This window comes from Myotis brandtii, unplaced genomic scaffold (genome assembly GCF_000412655.1).
Source record: "Myotis brandtii unplaced genomic scaffold, ASM41265v1 scaffold79, whole genome shotgun sequence".
NCBI lineage: Eukaryota > Metazoa > Chordata > Mammalia > Chiroptera > Vespertilionidae > Myotis > Myotis brandtii.
This window is the reverse complement of record NW_005371173.1, coordinates 4,211,565-4,229,688: the sequence shown is the minus strand read 5'-3', so window position 1 is coordinate 4,229,688 and position 18,124 is coordinate 4,211,565. Positions and strand designations below refer to the sequence as shown.

General features: G+C 39.8%; 1 protein-coding gene across 6 annotated transcripts in view; it reads left to right on the top strand.

Annotated features, from left to right (window-relative positions):
* EPHA4 (EPH receptor A4) overlaps window positions 1–18,124 on the top strand; it is a 137,556-nt gene that overhangs the window by 73,926 nt on the left and 45,506 nt on the right. For 5 of the 6 annotated variants that reach the window (XM_014531121.1, XM_005883482.2, XM_005883483.2 and 2 more), the window contains one exon: window positions 2,895–3,233. In XM_014531121.1, coding sequence (XP_014386607.1) covers window positions 2,895–3,233 — 339 coding nt within the window. Of the gene's footprint in view, window positions 1–2,894; window positions 3,234–15,055; window positions 15,422–18,124 lie in introns of those variants that run through there. The other variant, XM_014531124.1, reaches the window with a different exon arrangement.

Here is an 18,124-nt window from a genome sequence, read left to right as displayed (position 1 = left end):
TTTGATTCATTGTGTCACATTTTCCCATGTGAAAGTGGACCAGGAACCTTGGCATGGATTTGAGAGTCACTCTCATTTAACCCTAGAACCTTGCAGCACAATGAGAACCAGTGGCTGACCTATTTTATAAACCAAGCTGTGGTCAGCTTCAGATGCAAACGAGTAAGGATTTCACCATGGTGGCAAGCTTCTACAGAACCTGAACAGGACTGATGATACACACTCCCTCTTCCTACCTTTACATTTCAAACTTTGGTTGAAACTGCTGATTTTGTTGTTCTTATACCTTAAATGGGGGCCATATGGTGGAGTGGAAATAACCCCAAAGTGGAGTTAGTACTTATGGATGTTAGATTCTGCCACTAATTAGATTGCACAAGCTTTCCATATTATCAGGTTCACTTCCTGGATCTCAATTTCCTCATCTTTAAAATGAAGCTATTTGACCAAATGATCTTTACCATCCTATCTGGCTCTAGGAGCCTGTGATTTTAAAGAGCTCTATTCGTTTATTCAGAAACCATTTATTTGACCTTGTTATTTTCCAAAGGACCCTTAATACAAATGAAAATGTAAACAAAAAGAACACTGGTATTTTATTTCTTGAAATTTCTGTGGGGTAATCTCATCTTTAACACAAATTTTGCAACATTGTTTTCCCTGTAAGGTTCACAGATCAGGCAAGGGAGCAGAAGACATCATAATTAGTTTCAAGGGGACATTGGGAAGGCACACTTACCTTGTTAAAATAAAGTCTTCAATTAAGCTGTACAAAGAGAATAGGAGAGGAAATTGGCCTTATTCAGTATTATCACCAAAATTCTTTTGCTCTTCATCACCATTAGCTGAATAGTACTGAATATAACCCCTTATATATAGATTACATGCAACTCTCTCTCAGAGGCTACTTTGGAACAGTACATTCCATTGTGGTCCATGAGATAACACTTCTCCTGACTTCACACAGGCCTCCAGGTAACTTTCCTCAAAGCAGTCATTACAGACAAAATAGAAGTAGAATAGGTACAGTGAGCAAGAAATCCCAAACTTTCATTAAAACCCACTTTTGGCTCTTTTCTTAGAGGATCACAACGTGAAAGGAGAAGGAAAAGAGAGGGCTTTCCGACTCTCACATTGAATAAATATTTTTGATTAGAGTGTGGAGATGTCTTTTAAACATTTGGAACCAGCTGAGACCAGGAAAATTACCTCTCATGTCTCCCACACTTATTTTTCTTCTTGACTTCTTTTGTGTGGTAACTTCTTGGCCTGTAAAAACTAATCTACAGCAAGAGAGTCATCATTGTTCTATAGCAGGGGTGGGCAAACTTTTTGACTCGAGGGCCACAATGGGTTCTTAAACTGGACCGGAGGGCCGTAACAAAAGCATGGATGGAGTGTTTGTGTGAACTAATATAAATTCAAAGTAAACATCATTACATAAAAGGGTACGGTCTTTTTTTTTTTTTAGTTTTATTCATTTCAAATGGGCCGGATCCGGCCCGTGGGCCGTAGTTTGCCCATGGCTGTTCTATAGTCTTATCTATTATTACTAGAGGCCTGATGCATGAAGATTTGTGCAAGAATGGGCCTTCCTTCCCCTGGCTGCTGACACCGCCTTCTCCCTGGCCAGAGCCTTCTTTCCGCCTTCCCACACTGCCCAGAGGCCCTGAGCAGCTGGGGCAGTGCCTGTGTATGCAAATTAACCCACCATCTTTGTTGGATTGATTTGCATACTCACTCCTGATTGGCTGGTGGGCATTACAAAATATGGTCAATTTGCATCTTTCTCTTTTATTAGTGTAGATTGTTGTTAAACCACCACTATCTGTTGGGATCAGTTGTTCTATTCCACTACCACCATTCATATTTCAGAAACTCTTGCATGTCCATTGGAATGAGTACAGGTCCCTCTCCCCTTCTCCCCACCCCACTATCTGAAAGTTGAGAGTTTCTGCGAAACCTTTCTTAAGCTGAAATGGCCCACTACCTTAAGGCACATCTTGCTAAGGGATGCACAAAGTAAATCGAGATAAAGCACAGATGCTGACAGACACAGTTCAAAGCTAAGGCAGCTTGATGCTTTAATGCTGAGTTCCTGGGAAAGGAGGTTGGCGTGCAGGGTGCACGCTGCTTCTATAACAGCTTGCTGCAAAACAAATGCAAAACACAATTTTCACCATTTTTTTTCATAAATGCAAACATCATTTTTGGATTTCTTTCCATTGGTGTAAACAGGTACTAATGTTTTCATAAAAGCAAAGCCTAGGCAGCCTTGGTCAGTTCAAGGGCTGAACGTGTGGTTGGGTGCCTTTGTACAATATCTGCCTCAAGCTGGGATGTTTCAGCAACAGGACCTTCCTTCAACATCTTTGCAACCAGGTTAAACCGGTTCCAAGTAATTACCCAATAAACAATTTAATCTTCCTCTATATTGATGACACACTCAACTTAGGAATCACCATTTATCTTCAGAAGTGGTATATATCTTTTAATTTAGCAGAGTCCCACAATAGCTCTGGGAACTAGAATTGCATTTGCATACCTATTTTTCAGATGATAAAATCGAGACTGGATAAGCTGTGATATTTTCCTGCCACTTCAGAGGGGAAGCCTGGACTTGGAGCTCATTTGATGTAGAGTGGCCTTACATCTCAGAGTGGCAGGTATTGCCACATTTGTTTGCACACAAATGAAAATGACACTCACACCTACAGTTTTCTATTCTATTTTTATTTTAAAAGATCTTTTTGCTAACTCGATTTCCTTTTTGCATTATTTGCCAAATGGGCCCATCTACCTCTTGAAGTTGCAGAGAACAATAGAAACTGAGAGATTCCAAAAGGATCCTTACAGTTCTTGGTGTGATGGTATGTTTTTTTCTCTTTCTCCAGGCCCACCATCTGCTCCCCTAAACTTGATTTCAAATGTCAATGAGACTTCAGTGAACTTGGAATGGAGCAGTCCTCAGAACACGGGTGGCCGCCAGGACATTTCCTACAATGTGGTGTGCAAGAAATGTGGAGCTGGTGATTCCAGCAAGTGCCGGCCCTGTGGCAGTGGGGTCCACTACACCCCACAGCAGAATGGCCTGAAGACCACCAAAGTCTCCATCACTGACCTCCTGGCTCATACCAATTACACATTTGAAATCTGGGCGGTGAATGGAGTGTCCAAGTATAACCCTAGTCCGGATCAGTCAGTGTCTGTCACCGTGACAACCAACCAAGCAGGTAGGAAGTGGATCCACTTTATTAAATGATCTAAATGTGCTCATTATAGAGAAGGGGCTTGTGTTGATATCCATGAATGATATTAGAGTTCCAAAATTAAAGTAAAACTACATGGACCTAATTATAAACCTGTGAACTGTGTTATAATACAAAAGACTCTTAGATAAACATTCATTCATTCAATAAATAAATTTTTGGACATTAACTGCATAACACACCCTGTACTAGGAGGAGGAGATTAAATGAAGACCAAAACAGTGATTGAAACCAGATAACAGTCTAGTGAGCTGGGTCACTCTATGCTAGACTGCTCTTTTAAGTGATTTGGGCTGGCCATTTTAATCACAAGGTCCATGGTTGGACATTAGAGCATTTACAGATTATTTAGGATCATAAAATTGATTTTTACTAATCTGTATTGGTACATTTATATTTGCTGTAGTATATTTATATTTTCTATTCATGCTGTGTTACTGCTGCATGAATTGCAGAACTATTGTAAAATCTTAAATATCAGGTTTTTTAAAATGCAAAGTAGAATCTAGAATTCTAGGCTCCAGGCCCTGACCTACTCATCCCCATTCCTCCCCTGAAGAAGTTTCCACGCATCCTCATGCTAATTTTCCATTCTGGATTTTCGCCACATGTTTTCCATTGCCGGCTCCCTGTTACTTATTTCTGGAGAGTTAAAGGGAGCAGGGGAAAAAACAACTATAGTTTATCCTTTAGTGAGGCTCTTAAGAACAACAAACTTTGCTGGCAAAGCATTATAAATTGCCCACAATCCTATCACCTCTTCCTGCACTTTTCTCTTAAATGCATGTTTCAGTAAGTGCACTCAATAGTTAGGTAAAATATGTCTGTACTAATTGATCTCTAGTGAGAAGTATTCCAGTGTCCCGATCCAAAGCCATTATTTTTCCACTTTCCCCTGAACTCTCTAGAATAAATAAAAAGTTAAGACTTGGGGGAGATTTTGAACTGGAGCTAGAAAGGCACATCTTCCCCAAAGGCAGCTTCGGCGATACAAAGGTGGCTGGTCTTTTGAAATATGTGGTATGAACTGATCATCTGGTGATGCTTTTGTCTTTAATTTCTGCACTTCCAGGTTGTGAACGCTATTAGTGGTCATTGGTTTTGTTTTTCTATAAAGACTAGAATGATTTAGGAGGTTCTAATGGCATCACAAGCACTCTGTGTGTGATGTCCAGTCTTCGATTAGTGCTCTTTCTGGGAGAATGCCCTGGAAATGCCGCATGCTGATCCTGGGAAATGCATTGGTGTCACTGGTGTGTCTGAGTTAGAAGGAGCCAACGAGGTGCAGAGTGATCTTTGCACACCCTGGGGAGTCTGATTTGTGAGCCAATCGATATCCTTATGTTCAGCCTGAAGCACCTTTCCAGCTTTCCTCAAAACGCATCACCGCTTCGTGTTCTTCACTGAATTAGAACTAGGAATGGAGACTTTGAGGCCTTAGTGTACAGGTGAAGTCATTCTCTTTGGCAGAGAACAGCCTCTGGGAGATGTGCTGAGGACAGGCTTGGCTCCCACAGACTTTGTGGGGAGACGTCTATGACTTTCTGTACACCTAAGGATTCAAGCCAAAGGATTATGTCAACCCCCGCCAGGCCAGAAAGGGCAAGGAATGGGAAGAAGACAGGCTAAAGATCCTCCCCCTACAACGAGGGAAGAAAACAGTCAAAGTTGGACTAAAAATGTAGGTGTAATTCTTTTAGATCTAGGAGAAAGGTGGACAGGGAATTCCTCTGACACAGTGAGGTTGTTTTCTCCGCCATGGTGAGCAGTCCTGGCAGGAGGTTTGCTGAATAGGACAAAATTCCAGCTCCTTATTTTAATTTTCATGAAGGGTGATGCTGGGAAGCTGTTCAAAATTAAAAATAAATCTTTCAATAAGGAGACCTCCTATGTGGCCAGCCAGAAAGCTTTTGCTTAGCCGCGTCGTGTATGTGCACAGCCCTGCCTCATTATCCTACCATAATTTGGAGCTCACTAATTCAAAATCATTGGGGTAGTTTATCTTTGATTAACAAACCCTTTCTTCATAGTAGGGCAAATTAATAATGTAGGCCAAAATTTGGGTAAATGTAGCAGCCACAAACGCTATCAAAGCTCTCCTAAGCATATTTGCACATACACAATTGTATTCTAATTGTAACCGTTTCTATTATTTCATTAAATTAAATTCCTAAGGAACCTTTATGGTCAATGATGTCTCACTCTATGAGGAATACACAGAATCAATGAATATTAGCATTTACAACCTGGAGGCCACAAAGTTTTATGGCTCTCATTTTTGCTCAGTTTTCACAGGGTTCTTTCTCTCATCAGTAACATATTTAAGAACAAACACAAAACCTAGAAGTCCTGGTTTTATCATCACCACCTCTGAGACCACAGATGAACAGCTCCATGAAGGTGAAATGACTCATCCAAGCTAATGTCAGAGCCAGTGACACTTGAAACCAGGGAGAGCTCCCTTCTTTTTAAATTATTACATAATTAATGGCACTCATATATTCTGCTTGGCATTCTCCCCATTTGTGAGAGCAGACTGGGCGAGGAGGTGTAGCTGTAACTGGGCTTTGATCCTTTAGTTGTAGAATGTGGTGTGAATGGGCTGGTCTTCTCACATGGCTATTTAAATCACTCTAATCATTCTAACCTACATTTTACTGTGGTGTCTTAGGGGCTATTGACACCTTTCGTGAATGGGCTGGTCTTCTCACATGGCTATTTAAATCATTCTAACCTACATCTTACTGTGGTGTCTTAGGGGCTATTGACACCTTTTCCTCCCCTCCTGAGTTCAAACCCAATTGACCCAGAAGACAAGACAAAGGGAACTCAGAATGTCAGCTTTGTTGCTGATCAACTGATGGAAGAATGTCAGCTTTATATCTGTGGTCAAAAGGGCTAGCTAGCTCTAGTAACATTTACCCAGTGTCACCCCCCAGACACTCTAGCCCAGCTGGCCAATTGTAGGCTCCCTTCCATATAAAGCTTGCACCCCTAAGTTTGCCCAAATGGTCACTCTGTGCAGTTAGGCAGGTTTGAGAGAGCAGAGTGGGTGGAGCTAAGACATAGTGTTTCTCCCAAATTCTCTTCATGAGATAAGTCACCCCCACTCCCACCTCTATGCCAGGACCAGTGAGGAACAGGTGGGGAGAGGGTGGTGGGTGGTAATGGACGTTCTCCTTAGAATGCTTTCCAACATTAACGACCAAGAGGGACAGAGTGAGATCCCCCTTGCAAACTCTTATTTCCCTTTCTTCACTTTCTGTCCTCTGGCAACTGCTCTGCCTTTTGTTTAGAAGGAGATGGCTCTGATGTTTATGAAAAATGGATAAGCAGACTGCTGGGTGATTTGTTTTCTAGATGGCTTTCCTTTGGTTTACTTTTACTTAAGTGGACCATCTCAGGCAAATAAATACAGCATGTGTCACTAGGAGAGAGAAATGCTGTATAAATAAAATAAGGTTTTCCTGGCCGAGCAACAGAACTGTGAATATTTTCACTAAAAATGCTGTCATGGCTGCCAGCAGATCTTAATATCAGTGAGCCTGGTTTTACTGTGCACCCCCAGACCCCCTCATCTGCCTTCCAGCTATGGGGCTGGACCATTCTCTAGGTTGTGTTATTTTAAATCCTTATGGAAATCCTATGGCTGATAATCTATACTAATCCCAAATTGTACTCAAGGGCAGTGATTTTTGAGTTTTATTTTGCATGTGACACTGTTCCAGATATCTCACAGTGAAATACATCTGCTAATCTCTCTTCAGCACAGCTGTGGTGTCCTAGTGACAAACATCTTGAAAACTCTGAGTTCACAGGAGTTCAGATAGATAGTTGATGGATTATATAATTATTTGAATCTAGTTGATTTTTAAGATCTTTTCCAATCCTAAAATTCTGTGATTCCAAGGACATAGACATGAGCTATGAGCATGAAGAAGGGGGGCTTATTTCTCTCTGACGTTCAGAAACTGGCTCTAAAGGCAATTCCAAGAGTGGGAAAAATTCCAAAAATGCTTCAGCAGAATTATCAGAATACATCTGAATCCTGCCTTCCCTTCACCCTTTAAGCCCCACCTTGCCAGACAAAGTATTTACTTTGAAGGGCAAAACAGTAAGCTAGTTGTACCCCCACTATAGCTATTCCAGGCCCCTCTCCAGACATTGGGCAATGTCCGGGGACATTTCTGGTTGTCCCGATTGGGAGCAGGGCATGTGCTATTGCATCTAGTGGGTAAAGGCCAGGGATTCTGCTAAACATCCTAAAATGCACAGGACTGCCTCTACAATAAATAATTATTCAAAATTTCTGTAGTGGCAAGACTTAGAAACTCTGCTCTGGTGCCATGTTTGAAAAGCAGAACTTGTGACTTCATAGCAGTGCCCCCCTTATAAGGGTTCTATAGTCAACCTGTCTTAGCTTGTTCCCATTGCTCTGGGCTGGGGACCTCATGTTCTCACATTATTCTCAGAGGATAGGTAGTTAGAGAAGGCCCTTTGGGGCCTCTTGTGGAGAATCCCAATTGCTTTGCCCTTGGATGAACTGGTGCTGCTTGTTAGACTGGCCTTGTTCTCTAGGAAGACAATTTTTAAAAACTACCAGGAAATGCCACACCAACAATCAAGTGGCAAAACACCTCCTGGTGACGCCGGCACCACACATAGTAGATGTTTGTTGGTTAACACATTTATTTACAGTAATAACAATCAGTGAACTCTGTCGAGGAGTGATAAATTTAATGTAACCAAAATAATGAGTAAAGAAAAGAAAATAACTAAGTACAAGAGGCATACTGTCTTTTATTGCTCAACTGGTAAGTTCCCATTCTCTCCTTCTCTGCCACCTTTTAATTAGACCTATTATGTTATTTGAGTGAGATAATGGAGAACAGTGGGAATTCTCATCCCTACTGGGTATAATTGCTACCTGCCTTCCAGATAGTAACAGGAAAGCTTCAAGGAGATGGTGGGAGAAAAGGAAGCATCTTAGAGCAACCAGTTAGGTAATGTGCTCTAGGCATGGTGGCCCTGGGTAAGGGGGACTATTACGTAATTATGCCTAAGGGTAGAAAGGAACATGAAAGATGCCAGGAAGTCCAGTTTGGCCTGATTTGAAAGGCATTGGAGCACAAAGTCAGACTGTAATGGTTCTGAGGGACAGTGCTTGTGTGGGCCTTAAGTGTGGTTTGAGATCACAACAAACAGAGACATCCTGGTGATCTTGAGAATGGAAATGGGATATTAAACCCAAATGAGCTGTGGCCAGGACCAAGGCTTTTCTGTAAGCTTGAAAAAGAAGGTGGGGGGGGGGAGCTCTGTTGATATTTTTGAGGCACAAATCTCCAGTTTCTGTTAGTGCCCTAGAGTGGGGTTGGCAAACTATGACTCAGAGGCCAAATCTTGATACTCCACCTGGTGTTGTGCAACTCACTAAGAATGGTTTGTCTATTTCCAACATGTTGAAAATAATCAAAGGAAGAGTAACATTTTGTGACATTTTGCAATTATATAAAATTCTAATTTCAGTATCCATAAAGTTTTATTGGAACAAAGCCCACTAATTTGTGTTGTCTAAGGCTGCTTTTACAGGACAACCGCAGACTTGAGTAACTTCAAGAGAGTGAGTGGCCTTCATAGGGAACAGACAGGGTGGAGCTAAAGTGGGTTTACAGCTGATTGTACAGAAAATAATACAATGATCAATAATTAGTAATACAAGAATAAACACTGTGTTTTTCCTACTCACAACTATAAACCTACTTTTGCCACACCCTGTATTAACCATCCCTGACCCTGCTCTGGAATACTAAACAAGAAAGAGGGACAGTGAGAAAGGAGGTTGAAAAGACGGTGATGCCCTTGCTGGTATGGCTCAGTTGGCTGGGTGTCATTCCCTGCACCATAAGGTTGCCTGTTTGATTCCCAATAAGGGCACATGCCCAGCATTGCAAGCTCTATCCTGGGTGGGGGTTATGCATGAGGCAGCTGATAGATGTTCTTTCACTTGCATCAATGTTTCTCTCTCTCTCTCTCTCTCTCTCTCTCTCTCTCTTCTCTCTCTTCTCTCTTTCTCTCCTCCTTTCTTCTCTCTAAAAATCAACAAAAAAAATTTTTTTAAAGAAAAGATGGTGAAATGTTAGTATCATTTGTTGGAACCAGCTCAGCAAAGGGTATGGTAGACCAACATTTAGCTTAATCTCACAGTTGAAACAGTTTTGATATTTGGTAAGACCCCTTCTATTTTAGAGGCTTTGAAGATATGAACAAGATTTCACAAAAATAATTAGGTTTTCAATACGCCTTTGCTTTCTTGCACGGCACATCTTTTCCCAGTGACGCTTGGGTTAAGTGCACACTGTGGAGCATGCTTGAGTAGCCTCAGGAGGCAGTGTTCTGATTCTCTTGCAAACGTGCATTCTTAGCACTCACTGTTGTATGGTTCCTACATGTTGGCAGCAATTTTCTTTTTAAGTAATAATATGTGCTGCTCTTTCCCATGTCTCCTCACCAAGATGATTTCTGGTTTGCCTTTGATCTCAAGTGAATCATGTTATTTTTTTCTTCTAAGAAATTTAAAGGCAAAACACATGATGAAACTAGTGAAATCTGTAAGTCAGAAATCTTTCCAAAGACATTTTAAAATCTTTCAAACAAATCATACAGCAATTGCTTTGAGGAGGTTTGTTGAAAAGTTGTTTGCACATCCTCAGAACAGCTGACTCTCCAACAACACAGGCTTCAACTGCATGGGTCCACTTATATGAGGGTTTTTGTTTTTGTTTTTTCAGTAAATACTATAGAGATATTTTCTCTTTCTTATGATTTTCTTAATAACATTTTCTTTTTTCTAGCTTAATTTATTGTAAGAATATAGCATTTAATACAGATAACATACAAAATATATGTTAATCGACTACTTACGTTATTGATAAGACTTCCGATAAATAGTAGGCTCTTAGTTACTTTTGGGAAGTTAAGTTACAACTAGATTTTTTATTGCAGGGGAGAGCTCAGTGCCCCTAAGCTTCCCCACATTGTTCAAGGGCCAACTGTAGTTAGTATGTCATTGTTGGGACAAGTCTCTAAAGTAGAAGCTGGTTTGAAAGTCCTTTCTGTGCCTGAATAAACACACAATGGCTTCTGAGAAGCCAGCCTGTGGAGGTTCCCATCGAAAACTCTGATCCAGTCAAGGGCTCCTCATGTTGTTCAACATGCCTAGGAAATGTACATTTTAAAAACATGTTCAATTTTTTAAAGGGAGTAGTCTCTTGATTCTAACTTTATACATAAACCAATTTTATGTTCATGGAATATTGTTACTACCCCCTCATTATTATGCAGACTCATTCATTATGATAATAATTAAGAATACTGTAAACCTGTTCATATACAATGATACAGGCTTCTGGTGTGTGGCACCAGGATTCGTGAATTTGTATTCAGGGTGGGTACTACACATCCTGGTAAGGAGAAATAAATCAAAGCCTTCCAAAAGAACCTACTAAATTATCCAGCTTCAAGGTTGACTGAGCAGCATAGACAAATGTCTATAGAACCTAGTGGTAATTATTGCATATGAATAAAAAATGGGTTGCATTTCTTTTTAAGATGAGAATATTTCACTGTAGAAAAATGAAAGTTGTATTTATACACCCAGGACTGAGAACTCTATTTTTCCTGACTCCTTCTCCTTCCCTCCTACAGAAACAGGCACATAGGTTCATTTGTGAGAAGGAAAATTCATTCAGCAGCATTCACTCTAAACACTTGACAGTCTTATTCTGATTTGCGTTTTATTTCTGAGTTGTGCTTGTTACTTCGAATGCTACTGCCAACTTTTACACCCTCTGGGGAAGCCATCAAGGGATTTGAAAAAAGCAGTGCCCAACTGAGATGAGAAATGAACAGGGCAGGGCGAGCAAAGATTTTAGATGGGCTTCTGAATTGTCTAGCTGTCGCTCCAACTGGCTAAATTAATTACTGTCTCCTCAGAGGAGTCAGAGGAGACTCTGGACTCCAGTTCACAATGGAGCATCAATAAAAAGATCCAGAGAAACTTTATCAAAGCTTCCATTAACCCCCTACTGATGTCTTTAAAGAGTTTTTTCCTTGAAACACCAGGAAAACCAAGAGCCATGCTGCAGGACTAATCCTGCATTGAGAGATCTGAAATCTACAGGAACTAATTAAGATTCTTGTCCATGTCATCCCGATATACAGAGCTTTTCTCTGAATTTCAGCATTCATGTGCTGTTTTCATGTGGGTTGCCCAATAAGGGAGCATCCCACATATTGTATTTAGGTAAAGACTTGTGTGTTCTTTTTTTTTTTTTTTTTGGTTTAAATGGCTTTCCCCAGTATCTACCTTTTGCCACAAAACACACACACACACACACACACACACACACACACACACACACACACACACACACCTTTTTATTACTGTCTTTGCCAGAAGAATGAAAAAGATTTCATAGGCTGTCTCAAAACTGAAATAACAGAAAAAAGAGAGATGATGGCAGACATCAGTGTGGTCTCACGCCTAGTGAACACTGTGGCTTTCATTGGGAAATCTCACTAATGATTTGGTCCCACACATGAAGGTCAGTGCCCAGAGTGCTGGACAGTCAGCAAAATGTCTGCCGATCACTGAAGAACCATATCCTGTATTCAATTCCTTCTTTCTCTATTCTGATAAATGGGTCAGTCGGCCCTAATGAACTTTACTGTGGCATTCCTGAAGGATCTTTTGTTGTTGTTATAACAAAGCACAAGGACTCCGTTCTAAAACACAATCTATTTAAATTATCTTATGGGTGAAGTGGCAGTGATTTGAAATATTTGTTCTATTTTGCTCTCACTCTTGGAAGGAGAGGGGAACAGAAGAAGAGGAAGGGTGGACTGCTCCCTTTTGCCTGGTGTCTTCCAAATGACCATCTATGTACGTGCATTTTTCAGGCAGTCTGGTCCTCACTGTCAAAAAGGTTGTGGATAGATTATTAAAAACATCTTATCTAGGAAACTTTTGTCAGTGACTAGTGCATACAAAGAAGACTTACATATGTCACTGTAGCTTCTCAGTGGGTGCTAAATAGGGATCTGCCACCAACAGGCTCATTGTGCATAACAAGCTTGGACAAGGTCCATCCATTAGAACAAACACTGAAAGGGGCAAGATCACAATGACTCCCTGGAGAGTTGGTATTGTCTAGATAACATACTGCAAGCTGTAAATCTGCCTCCTGAATCAACCCTATTTTTTTTTTTTAGCATAATAAGTGTTTATTTTGAGCAGAGTAAGTGTGAAGGTAGATGAGCACAGAGCTTCCTCCACGTTCCTTTATCAAAGTCAGGGTCACAACATACAAACAGACACTGATTTTGAATATGCAACAGACTGAGAGCTTAATTAAGTGTTCCTTCCACTCTCTAAGATAATCAGGGACTTTTTAAAATCTGATATTTGCAGAAAACCCTGAGAGTTGCTGGTGGAGCCCCTCCTTGTGTGGGATTCCCCTGAATCTGGTCCTGGTCCTACAGGAGAGTGTGATTTTAGGAAACTTCTAGGAGGATGCTTTTGGAGGCTTGGGGATTCTTGGAGCTAACATCATTTTATTTCTCCCCATTTAAAATAGGAGCAGAATTGTGATTACGGCATGTAATTGGGATTCTTGTTTCTTTGTTTGACATTGAAAGCAAGGAATCGAATAGAGCCAAATATCTCCCTTGTGAAAAGTGAGAGTATCTTTTTCTAACCAGGAACAATGGCCATAGAATTTAAAAACCACACATTGGGTCTGTTTCTATTTTGCTTGTTAGATAGAGAGCGAGCAGACAACTCTGGTGGGGGGTGAGGGGGGATTGGCAGGTGGAGGGATTGAGCAAAAAAGAAATAAAAAAGAGAAAGAATTCATGGACACCCAAACAGTGTGGCGATTGCAGGGGTGGGGGTGGATGGAGGTGGATAGGATATAGGGGGGAATAAATGGTGATGGAAAAAAAATAAAATAAACACACATTATTTTCACAGGCCTTATTACAGACACCAATGCTGAGTAGTCAGCTAATTCACATGTGGCTTTAAGAGGCTGATAATATAGTTAAGGAATCTTTATGTAACAAAAAGTATATTGTTTAGGAAAAATGGTAGATGTGAAGACCTTTAAATCTCATTGTTAACTTCAAGGGTATGACTTTAATTGTACATATTCTTTGGGTGGTGGCTTTTTCTCCTTCTCCCCACCTCTTTTTGTTTCAGAACACACACTGAATCCTTCCATAAAACTGCCCATTGTGTGCTGAAGCCCTGCTCCAATGTCCTTCTTGGAGATCATACTAGGGGACTATTTCTAAGTGAAATGTTGTTCTAATGAAGTCCTTCCAGTATTTACAGATTGACTCCTGGGTGGAGCCAATAATACTGAATTTCACACTTCAACAAGTTGTGTTAAAAAAGGTCCCAGTGAGATGCTGTGAACCTTCTAGTTTTAAAAAAAATTCTTTTCAAGTCCTAAAAAGTTATCACTTTCCTAATACATTCTTTGTTATTCTTCAGGACTATGAAAGTCATCTTGAATTCTCAAGCACAAATCCAGTTGGAGACATCTATTGGCCTTAATACTATTTTAAAATTTAATAGCTCTGGTGTTTCAGCCTTGGTCTCATAATGCCTGTAGGAGTTTAAACTATCTGGCACATACAATTCATGTATCTGGCTGATACCCCCAATTTTTTTTTAAAATTAATCCTGTGGTTGCAGATTCCCCAGCTTAAAATCCCTTCTCATAAATTATGCTCCTTCTCCTAACCTCTGTCATAGCTTTAAGAGAATTGCCAAAAAGATAGAGTTTCAAATAGGAGGCTCGCAGGAGTATCATTTCATGGCCACATTTTTGAGAGCATAGCATGTGGTGACCATTTGTATATGAAGCATTTTCAAAATGTGTTGGTTGTAATTTAACCCAAAGGTCTCTGAATTTCTTCTCTCTACTTACCAGTCACTTCTTTGTGCTTGTCTACATAGCAAGCAAGAAACTGGACAGGAAATAATTGGCTACAAATAAAATGAAGGCTTCCTTAGGTAGTACTAAAAACCAGCTTCTCAGCATTCTATGGTTCCTGGATATTGTCCCCTAAATATTTTGATACCTTGTGTTCAGAACTTTCGCAGACTTCTATGCAGTGAAACCAAATGGATTAAAATGGAGAGTCTTAATGTTCACCACAATGGCCTCCTCTCTCTCTCTCTCTCTCTATCTCTCTCACTTGCAACATTCTATTTAACATCCATGGTCATCACTTCTCAGCATTTAGCCTTTGTTCTTTAAGCCAAACAACATTTGAACTGGGAAAAATTCTGAGTTGTATAGAACACACAGATTTGCAACTAAAATTATATTGGAATACTCCCTCTGCCTATCTCACCCTGTGGGTGATCATCTGCAGCCTATAATTTTATGCCCTTTACGCTTTGTCAGACATTTTTTTTTATTTCTATCCCCCCCTCTATTCTCTCTATGCATTTCAAAATGAAATAAGAAAAAAACAAAGATGAATTACTAAAACGTAGTTTCAGAGATAAAAATATTAACAGCTGGTGAAAATGCTTACAAGTTAAGGAGCTTATATGATCAATTTATGTATACCACAACTTTTTTTGAGCCACTGATGTGGTTCTTTTAAACAACCATTAGGAAAAGTAGGTATCCTGTTCCAACTGTATATGTGATGGGAAATTGGATGGCTCAGGAGATGACTAATGGGACTCTGGACCTTTCTGTCTTTAGGTCACCTCCTTGAATCTGGACTCCATCATAAGTGGTCCAAGGCCCGACCATCTGGCAGCCATTGAGTGGCTATGGTAATGGACTTGGTCTTGGTCCAGGTCTTAGTCGACAGGTGTTCACATCATAAGTGACACTAATTGACTTCCTAGTCTTTCAACTTGGAAAACGACGGTGGACCATCACTGTGACAGTGATGGAAGGAGTTATTCATGTTATACTCAGACTCCATTGAAAGCCAAGGAACTCACCACCTTGAGCTGGCACCAACCTGGCACCTTGCAAATATTGTACTTGTCTCTCATGGGTTCCATTAGCCTCATAAATAAAATTAAAAAAAAAATAAATCTAATTTCAAAAGATTTTCAATAACTTAGAATGGCTAATGCTGCTTTTCTGAGGTGACATAAGCATCGTAGATTGAGGCTTTTCTTTTCATTTTGTGTTATAGTGATTAGATGCCTTCTATGAAAACTATATATAAGGGGGAAAAAAGAAAATTGGATTCTGGGCGTCTATGATAATATCAGTCAGGCTATCTGCTTTTATTTTTTAAATTTTTTTCTTTGTTTGCTTTGGGGTTGATTACCAGGTCATAGCTATGAATAAGTTATGAGTGATATGCTCTTTGATGAAGAATTTAATAAGGCTATTTTCAATGCCCTTGTAAAATGGCGACCAATGTGAAAAACTAACTTTGAGACTCTTTCATTAACATGAATTTCAAAGCATGGAATTCAAGGAACTTTGGTTGTTCCAGTTCTGTGAATCCAGAGTAAGTTACCATTTATTCACTCTCACTTGTGGACATGATTTGAGGGTAACTTGCTTGACTTGAAGGAGATTATTGGTAGTGTACTAGTATTAGTAATATTTTGCCCCCTCAAGTTTCCTAGGATTATTTAATGGCATTTTATAAAACTACACAAATGATTCGGGTGTCCCTGTAGCAAGTGGCAAAACCACACTTGAATTAGTTAATCACAGTTAAAAAGTAAAGATGACAACAGCCACATTGAATCTATTTATTGAAGCAGACAGGCTCTTTTAGTGGCATGATCAATGTCTTACCTCTTTCTGAAAGGCTTTTTAGGGGTAGGAAATTGTAATGAACAAGGTTTTTTATTGGTCCATTTCTGGAGCAGGCTTTTAAGCATTTCTGCCTGTAAATGAAGCAACCTGAGTGTGGAAAGTAAAAGGCAAGAGCAGAGATTTACTGGGTGCATCTATCATCCTGGCTTTTAGTGTATGTGATTAATACATCTTTAATTGGGGGCTGATCTAGACGCTTTGGGTGTCAGAAAGCTAAATGTTACAGCATTGTCTCACGGTTCCTCACGCAGCAGGACGATTAGCAGCTGTCTGAGTAACAAAGAGAACCTGAAGCCCACAGCACAGCTTTTATTTTCCAGATTTGGAATGCCTAAAGCTCTCCAGTGGAGTCGACAGCTAGAGGAACAGAAGCCTTAATTCACAGCCGCTAATCCTTTTCCTCTCTGTGCTATATTTCTGCTAAAGAGAACCTTTCCTTTACACCAACCTTATTCTAGATTATTTTGGAGGGCATTGTTGATCATGGAGGGGCTCACTTTGCCTAGACATCTTCATCCTGTCTAACCAAGACACCTACCAAATAATTTCAATTGAGAGTCTATACTAGATAGATTTCAACATACGGAGGCGTATTGAGACGATTCCTCTTCCTATGTTTATTTCATTTTTCTGTTGTTGCTGGCTTTGCTCCATCCATTTTCTTATCTTGAAGCACTTGTCTTTCTCAGGCTAATTCTTATAAATTGCCTTCCAGAGGAAAGACTTGTTTTCCTGTTTGCTTGGAACCGGCATTCTTATTTAACAGGAAATACACACTGGGTCCTGCCATGTTTCTGTTGGCAAGTGCTGGGCTCTCCTTGTCAGAACCTGCCAACAAATTTCTTAGCAAGCAAATAGAAAGTAAAACAAGCAGCTCTCAGGCAAAACAGAAGACACACTTGAACTGCAGCAGAGACACTTGGTGCTTCTTAAGTCATTCCCAATTCATTCTGGGGGACGTGGGTCTTGGTTTTGAGATGGACTGTCACTCACTTGTAATTCTACAAGTAATGGTATGCCTGTACATGTAGTAATGCTAATTCAAGATAGTAGCTATTTTAAAAAGTAAAACAGTCTTTTAAGTAAAGAATTTTCTTTATTACAGAGAGCAAGGGTTACTGTATGACTCGGGTATCAAGCCTAGTGATTAAATAGTCGCCCCCCCAAGCCTTAATTTACAAAAAGTTAGATCATGCATGATATCTTCAGATCTATACCTATGGTGTTAACTAAAGATTTTGTCTTTATGGTGTCTTTCTAAAATAACTTGAATACTTCACCTTCACTATTCTTAGTTAATATTTGTATTTCTTTTTAATAGTTTTAGTGTGAAATACATACACATAGGGAAAATCAGGTTCATGTGTACAGCCAATAAATTATTGCAAGGAAAACTTCGGGCCAAAGAATATAACATTGCTTACCTTTCATTGCTTTCTACTTCTTCTCTAACTCCAAATACTATTATTTTATTTTGTAATTGTTTTTTTTTTTTTTTTAGTTTTAGATGATTCCCTTTTTAGCTCTTAGGTGGTTCTGATATGATCAGTGATCATGTCTAATTTATCTCTAGGTTTCCAGCAACTAAGAATATACATAGATACCCAACACATTGCAGACTCAGAATGCTCTGTTACTGATGCTGCTGTTGATGCTGTGGGAGAACAAGCCCTTTAACATTCAAGTCTTAACTTCTTACCAGTGAGAGGAGAGACAAGAGGCTTTTTATAGATTAGTGCTTGAGAAGTGGGCTCTAGGACCTGACTTTTTAATTCACCACTTATAAGCTGTAACTTGGGACAAACTTTGCAAACTGTCTATACTTTATTTTCCTAATCTATAAAATGGAAATAATAATAGTATCTGCCTCATAGTTTTTTTTGTGTTTTGTGTTTTTTTGGTGAGGATTATATAAACTAATACATGCAAGGTATTTACCACAATAGTTACTCAGTAAGTGCTAATTCAGTATGTGTGTTA